Source organism: Procambarus clarkii, chromosome 35 (assembly GCF_040958095.1).
Source record: "Procambarus clarkii isolate CNS0578487 chromosome 35, FALCON_Pclarkii_2.0, whole genome shotgun sequence".
NCBI classification, from domain to species: domain Eukaryota; kingdom Metazoa; phylum Arthropoda; class Malacostraca; order Decapoda; family Cambaridae; genus Procambarus; species Procambarus clarkii.
In genome coordinates this window covers 33,105,375-33,114,010 of record NC_091184.1, presented here as the reverse complement: position 1 = coordinate 33,114,010, position 8,636 = coordinate 33,105,375, and the positions used below count along the sequence as shown (strand labels likewise).

The 8,636-nt window shown below is 39.4% G+C and overlaps 1 protein-coding gene across 1 annotated transcript in view; it reads right to left on the bottom strand.

The window, feature by feature from the left end:
* Positions 1–4,718: 4,718 nt before the first annotated feature.
* The window catches only part of sNPF (short neuropeptide F precursor), a 109,377-nt gene continuing 105,459 nt past the window's right edge, over positions 4,719–8,636 (bottom strand). The window contains exon 6 of the mRNA XM_069336277.1: positions 4,719–6,341. Coding sequence (XP_069192378.1) covers positions 6,309–6,341 — 33 coding nt within the window. The 3' untranslated portion in view covers positions 4,719–6,308. The remainder of the gene's footprint in view (positions 6,342–8,636) is intronic.

Genomic DNA, 8,636 nt, shown 5'->3' with positions numbered 1-8,636 from the left:
ATTATCCATTAACAAATCAAATCAGACAGCTTCCAGCTCTGAGAAGGAGAGTAAAAGCAAAGTTTTATTTCCCGAAATGTGATTTAAAGGAATAATAATTCCGGTGGAATAGTTGGCAAATTTTGTCATTCTAATGCTAGGTTATTTACAATTGTGCTCTCTCTGTTGTAAAGAATTTTATGTCAAATTCTTATACAATTATTCATCGTAATAAACGTGTAGATATGCTATATTCAGAGTTTGTACACAATTACATTAAATTTGTCAGTATGATGATTTGTTTTAGTAGCTTATGAGTTTGCTCAAGCTTTATTCGTAGCCTATGTTAGTTTAGTTTGGTAGTGTGTTTAAGGTCTATCAACCTCTGGAGGGTTATTATGGCCACCACAATTGCTTACAGACCGACCAGCAAGTATACTTTAGTTCTAAGCCTAATCCAGAACTAAAGTAAACCCTTGAAAAACAAATGAGTCACAATGTCAAAAATAAATTTCTTCAACACAAGTTTTAAATAAATGGAATGGCTTAGACTCAGTACACAAGGTTTTAATATATAAATAAAAAACGCTGCGCGTACTAGTGGCTTTACAAGAATGTAATCACTATGCTATGTATCCTCACAATCCCAATATACCTTCCTGTATGTAAATAAATAAAATAAAAGCATGTTATCGACTCCTTCCTGTTTCTTATCTCTTAAGGCAGCCTTCCTAATAACTGCGTATTTAATTTATTAAGGGATTGTTTGCCGCTAGACTGACGATCCAGAGAGTACAATTGGGTTCGCTCTTGACTCACAATCGGAAATTCCGGGTTCGAATCCCGAGCGGGATATATCCTATAGTGCCCCCTGTTCCCCCCTGGCAGGAAACAAGTACCCAGGGAGTAAGCTTGTTGTGAGTTTAATCGCATCCGGGTAAGGTCAACAACCTAACCTTGGGAGTGGACCTTGATATAAGCGATATATATATACATTGTAGATGTATATATATCGCTATCACGTCACGAGCACGCAGATCCTCGTGACGTGATAGACGTAGCCACTGGGAACTAGGCAATCTGCGACAAGAGACTCATTATACTGTTCCGTCATGTTCAGTAGTGGGAGGGAATGGACACCAGATCTGATACTGCGTCCTCCACATAGTCTCTGCAAATATATTCAAGACACTAGCTACCTGTTGGACGCCATCAGTGCGTCTACACGCTGTCAGCACGCCTATAGGGTGCTGTCAGTGCGTCTACACGCTGTCAGCACGAATAGAATGCCGTCGGTGCGTCTTCAAGCTGTCAACATGCTTAGGGTACTGTTAGCAGGCCTAGGGTGCTGTCGGCACGCCTGTGTGTTAGAACGGGGTGTTAGAACGCCTGAAGGCTGTCAGCACTCACGTCTGGAATCGGTCAGTACCCTGGAAGTTGACATCACGCCTGAAAACTGTCAGCACGACTGGAAACTATTAGCACTTTCGAAAGTTATCAGCAACCGTGAAAGCTATCCGCACGCCTAAAAGGTTACCAGCATGCCTGGAAGTCTTTCAGAACGCCTGGAAGCCGTCAGCATATCTAGAAGACGTCATATTATGCCCGAAAGCCGTCAGTGCGTCTGGAATCCAACAGCATTTCTTTGAACCTTTCAATATGACTGGTTGTCATCACGCCTGTAAGCTGTCAGCATGTCTGGAAGCTATCAACGCGTTCCCACATTCACTCGCGCCTACTCAATGTTGTGCCGTATCTGCGTCCAAAGTCACATTTATAAACATGTTGGTCTCGTTGTTGCACTCGAAGTTGTCACAAGTTTATAAAGCCTCCGACACAAACTTTACACCGCGTTTTGCTGGTAGAGACGATAAAAATGTAAAAAAAATGATAATATAAATAAATATGTATTAATATTTAATAGTGCCTCCTTCTAATTAAAATTATATGTTATATATACATATATTTATGTATATATGTATAAATATATATATATAGTAAGTATTTATGCACCTTAAAGTTGTGGGAGTGAGCGAAGCGGATCGTTAACGGTTTGAATGAGAGGCGAACCCACTCGTTACCTTGAACCATCCGGGTGTCCTAATACCTATATAATGCTGCAGCCTTGTTGAAACGTACACACCTTCACCACGATGAAGGTACAGTATATCTACGCCCTTGATTCTTTCCGCCTGCCTGCCTGTATCTAGAACTCTATTCTGAAACAAACTCTCTAATGTCTGTATCTTGGTTGTGCGAATTCTACGCCATGTTATAATGCCCGTTTATCATTTCACAAACTATAATTATAGCGCACATATGTCAGGATCATCAACGACTTCCACTCAGTAGTTCAGCAACACTATAGTGTTGTTGTATAAGGCTACAATACTCTCGCAAATGCTTTGACGCAATCTTAGCACCTATATGCTCTTTTTTGCAAAGTAAATCCGTATATGTGTTGATATATGTAACATGAGTGGCTTACCTTTTTATGCTGGAGAATATATTGACTCTGGTATTGTTATGGTGAGCAGGTCATACTGAAACAGCACGCCAATTAACCTTGATAACCTCTTAGCAATCACACAAGACGTTCTCGCGGTTGGCTGACCATCTACAGACTGTCTCCAGTAGAGTCCACGGTTGCCAGATCTAAATTGTTGAAAGTAGCGAGCTGACGCTCTAAAAGTAGCGAATTTGGAATAAGAGTAGCCCAATTTTTTTTTTATTTTTGTATATATATTGAATTTTTGCCACCAGAAGTGGATAGTTCATTAAGCATCCCCTATTCAACCAGTGAGTGGTGGTTTATTGTGTCTATACAAAAATCATATATATACTCAAACGATTCTGATTTAATATGGAATTGCTCCTTAAAGGAGTACTACCTAATCCACCTGATTAGGTAGTAATTAAAGTAACGATGTGGACCATCGTACATATATTGACGTCAAAGGCAATTAGAAAATAGAAATCGGTACTAATGAATTTGAACAAACCGGACACGTTTTTATAATGTTGCAAACAGAACTTGACCAAACCTTTTTAGGCTTAATACACGCTATCTGGGCCCTAGATAGCGTACCTAGGTACGCTATAGGTATATATGCTATAGGCATATATGCTATAGGCATATATGCTACAGTAGGTCTAGGAATATTAAAATTGGTTTTTATATATTATTTTGTCGGACTCTATAAAGTGAATAGTACCAAATTCTACTATCTAATTGTCCAATACATGTGTGTATGTACGATGGTTCACATAGTTACTAAAAGTACTATCTAAACAGGAGGATGGGTTGTCAAAATTGGTCTGACACACATGGTGATGTATAACACATCTCTTACCCTGGCCATGGAGGACAGAAGAAAATGTATAAATGATGCATGGTTAGCATCGTAAATGTGAGCCCACATTTGTGGTATAAAATAATAATAAAGAATTCTGTGTTATAAAAGGATCTGAACCTTCATCATATTTTGAAAGAGTTCTTATGTTGGCCAACGTTCTATATACGGCTAATTATATTCCTTTGATGTGGGCTTCTGTTGACAGCCCTTTGAATATTAACCCTAAAGTCTTTTCTGTCAGAGTAATAGAGGGTTTCCCCTTTTAATCGGTATATATATCTCAGCCTATCCTCCTGTTTTGGTAGTACCTATAGTACTGATGAGGACCATAGTATATACCGACGAATAACAAAATTAGAACGGACAAATCTGAACTATAGAGTTGGACAAACCGTAAAACTATGTTTTTACTTGTGTTGCTTTGACAAACTAAACCTATCTTATCCATTTAACTATATATATATATATATATATATATATATATATATATATATATATATATATATATATATATATATATATATATATATATATATATATATGACAATGTCAGACCACGGAGGAAAAATGAAACAGGAATTTCCTTAAGTACTTTCGTATATTAATACATCTTCAGAAGGAGAAGAATTTTGACAGACTCCTTCTGAAGATGTATCAATATACGAAAGTACTTAAGGAAAACCCTGTTTCATTTTTCCTCCGTGGTCTGACATTGTCACATTTTTAATCACGTGTTTATTTTCGTGATATACACGAAATATATTTAATATATATTAAATTTCCGTTTTCAAGATATGACAGTTGGGCTGCCTATTCCTAGGAGCTTGTGAAGGTTTTCCCATTTCTCCGTCACTGAGGCTATCGTTTGAAACATCCTAGTGCATGGGTTATGAACCTTTTTGAGACCGTGCGCCCAAATTGGCAATAGTAAAAAAAAATTGTATCTTGCGCCCATATAACTATATTGATTGTTTTACCATTTTTTATGGAGAGAGAACAATACTTAAAAGCATTCTTAAAGAAGTCTGTAATAACATACAGACTAATAACTAATTTGAATTAGTTATTATTCAACTAATAACAACTAGTTGTTATTATAAGCAACTAATAACTCTTGAATTGTTTTAAACGGTTCAGCTTTAGGAATTTTGTGTTAATAACTATAAACTACTAGGAAGTGAAATTAATGAATTAGTAACAACAATAATGACTATTACTAATAATATTAATTTACTTATGGATGGGGTTTAAATAATCAAGGGTCGGCTCTGCGTGCTGCTTGCCAGCAAAATTTACTTGCGTGCCAACCTGAGCACGCATGCCATAGGTTTGCCATCCCAGTACTTAAGGTATCATTAATAAAGGTAAAATAAAAACTATCACTTCAAAATAAGATAAATTTATTTCCAGATATACATAAATTTAATCATATTGAATTGCACCGACAACGTTGGCTGACATCTGTGAAAAAAATCACATGTATTTATATATAATATATATATGTTTTCAAAATATATTGAAAACATGCATTATTAGCTGCTGTATATTGCTTCGACATAAGACTCAAACCAATAGTTTTTTAGGTAAATTATTTGAATCATTATCGATCCATAAATTTTTGGTTAGGTCCCCGGATGTGACCACAGGATGTTTGATAGAGGCGCCGTACGATAGGCCTACAGCGTTCTTATAAAACACACTGGACCTCCCATGCCATCCTTTAACAAAAACAACTGAATAAATTCAGTTTTGAATGGAAATTGATTAGGAGGGAATAGCAAGTGTAAACAAGACATGCCACAATTACCAACTCTCGCGCTCGCCGTGGAAGCCGCGTGGAACAGTAGACTTAAAATAAACTTGATTACAAAAAATTATTAAGAATTAATAACGTCGATGACAAACCACGAAGTCGAATTTTTATTCCCCAGCCTCCAATTTAATGCGGATTCTTCTAATGTAAAATAAAACTTCCTTAGGAACGAGCTACGCTATCCAAACACCACGGGTATGAAGAGATTAGAGTACACACACACACACACACACACACTCACACATTATGGACTGCAGCCATGTCTATGGGAGCTTCTCTAGTTCAGCCACAGGAGCGGATACACAGTTTAGAACTCTCCCTCCACCACAATCCCCCCGCTGCCACCATTCACAATGCATTCTGCAGCCCATTAATTTAAGAGATTTGGTCGACGACAGTTTCATGTTCTTATTCAAATTATCGATCACGTGTGATTACTATAGTTGTGAGTCGGTACTGGAGTGATGGAGATTGATGAGACAACTGTAGACTCCAATATTGTTAATTCTTGTTTAATTAAGTAATCCTGCAGTCACTTGTACGACATAAAGCACAATCACGTGATGGCACATACACGAGCGGCTTAAGTACAAACTACACAATGACCGGGGTAACCACAGTAATGTTTCTATTTTGTATTACTGGCATTTCTAGGTTTAACTGACACAGCTTTCCTGAGGTGAGGGAGGCTGACCATATTAGCCAAATTATAATCCATGGCAGGATTTTACAATCATATTTAGGAGAAAACATTCTCGATGTTCTGGCCATGTAATTTAATGATCCATAACAGTATAGGCAAACAGAGAAAATAATATGACCCAAATAGAAGGGAACTAGTTTAAGAAACAGGCAGAGCTGAATGAGAAGTGGAAGAGCGTGCCCGCCGCTGCCTCTGATGTGTAGGGTATCGTGACATGGTGTTTGTGGGATCAGGTGTGTAGGATATGGCACGGTGCTTGTGGTATCAGGTGTGTAGGATATGGCATGGTGCTTGTGGTATCAGGTGTGTAAGATATAGTGGCACGGTGCTTGTGGTATCAGGTGTGTAGGATATGGCATGGTGCTTGTGGTATCAGGTGTGTAGGATATAGTGGCATGTATCCTGTGCGGAGCTGGGGGTAGTGGCAGCCTCGTCACCTTGCTCCCGCCACTGCTTCTTACTGCTCCTGGCTGGCAACATCTTGTTCTTCCTGAGGAGACACACAACAGAAAATTAACTTGAATATATAATTTAGTCAATAAAATCAAACATTTTCACTTGATCTCTATTGAGTTTTGTTCATTTCAAGTTGGTTTTGTTTATTTTACACAGTTAAAAGTACATATTAGACCCCTCCCCCAACCCGAATATGTGAGTGTGTATTCGTGACTTATACACACCCACAGGGTATAAATCATGAAGAAATTATCACGTGATAAATAATACGAAAACGTAAAACCCTGAAGGGAAAATTAAACAATAAATTACTTGAACACTTTCTGCAGATGACCTAATGGCTAACACATGTGAGTTCCTGGAAGTATTATCCCTATAGCTGTCTGTTAATCATCATACAAAGATCATTTTTTAATTGATCCATTAAAATGGATCCAAATTCAAGACCATTACTATTATTCCTGACAAGAGAGAGCAAGCTCAGCTGCCAACATACACACCGACACATCGTGTAAGCAAGGCGGACAGTCCGCCTGCCATAATAACTCATACTGCATTTCCCATTTCTAAACTTTCTCTTCACATGTGCCTCTCCATCCTATTTACCTCCCCCCTCCCAAAAAAAAAAAAAAGGGTGACTACCTAGGCCTCCTGGAAAAGGGGGCCTACCGAAGCCTCGTCCCAGCTTCTTGTCTATTGTATCACATACAAGTGTTTGACACACATACAACATACATATCATTAATATAGTTGTATTACTCAGAAGCGCTTCTCTTCCAGTAGTTAGTGTTTACTTCTTTGGCCGCCAGGGGGCCGGCACAGCAGTGTGTGTATTTACTATTTGTATCTGCAGAATCGGTCTCTTGGACCCCGCCTTTCTAACCAATCTATTTTTCTTCTATATATATATATTTGTCTCTGACACACGCACATCCCCAGGAAGCAGCCCGTAGCAGCTGTCTAACTCCCAGGTACCTGTTTACTGCTAGGTGAACAGGGATATCAAGGTGAAAGAAACTCTGCCCCTTTGTTTCCGCCTTTTCCGGGAATCGACCCGTATCATTTGGACTACGACCCCCGAGCGCTGTCCACTCACACACGCTAGGTGTGTAATTACCTAAGTGTAGTTACAGGATGAGAGCTAAGCTCGTGGTGTCCCGTCTTCCCAATACTCTTTGTCGTATAACGCTTTGAAACTACTGACGGTTTTGGCCTCCACCTTCTCATTTAGCTTGTTTCAACCGTCTACCACTCTGCAAAAGAAAAGTTTCTACTATTTTTTCGGCACCTTTGTTTCCTTAGGTTGAGCCTGTGTCCTCTTGTTAGTGAAGTTGCTGGTTTCAGAATTTCTCTTTGTCAATTTTGTCGATTCATACTAGTATTTTGTAAGTGGTGATCATATCTCATTATCAATCTTCTAGTTTTGGCATGTTTAACGCCTCTAGTTTCTCCTCGTAACTCTTGTTTTTCAGTTCCGGAAGCCATTTTGTAGCATGCCGTTGCACCTTTTCCAGTTTGTGTGAGAGGGAGAGACAGAGAGGGGAAGAGAGACGGAGAGAGAGGGGGGGGAAGAGAGAGAGGATAGAGGGAGAGGGAGAGGGGGGGGCAAGAGAGAGAGGATAGAGGGAGAGGGAGAGGGGGGGGCCGCGAGCCCACCTCATGATGGACACGTAATTGCAACACATCATGTGTCTCTGCAGCGCGACAGAGGAGACAACATTTCCTGTGTCTGTCATTTCACACAATACTGCCATTTTCTGGGACCAATACAATCTAGAGATCAACACCATTGTCTAAACAACAAGTCATTTACTTGTAACCAAAGCACAGGACATGATCTACTTTCCTAGTACATGGGCTATCCTCCCAGCAGAACGAATCTTTTCATAACTGGTGCCATTTCCAAGGACAAGCAGCACTTCCTGGACGCGCTGGTGACCAGAAAATGCGTCAAGAACGAATATAAAAATTCCAGTGTCATGATGTTTGCCATGTTACATTCAACACTTTTTTTTGCCCTTCAGGTTTACGCGTATGTTGCTACTGAAGCAATCTACAACACACAATGCATTTACAAGATAATATTATATTGAGGATTAACAAAACCTGGTAGCTAATAGTTTTTATTAATTCACGAAGACTAGAAATCACTACCGCCTTCCTCTCAACCCACGTCTTGGCCTAAGGGACCACACAGACCAATTCCCCCATCACAGTCCTGGTTTAGGGCGCCGACACACGCACCTTTACAGTCCAAAGACCCGCCAAAAATGCCATTCACTTCTTGTAGTCGTGAAGCACACTTCAGACCAATGAAATACCGCATTGC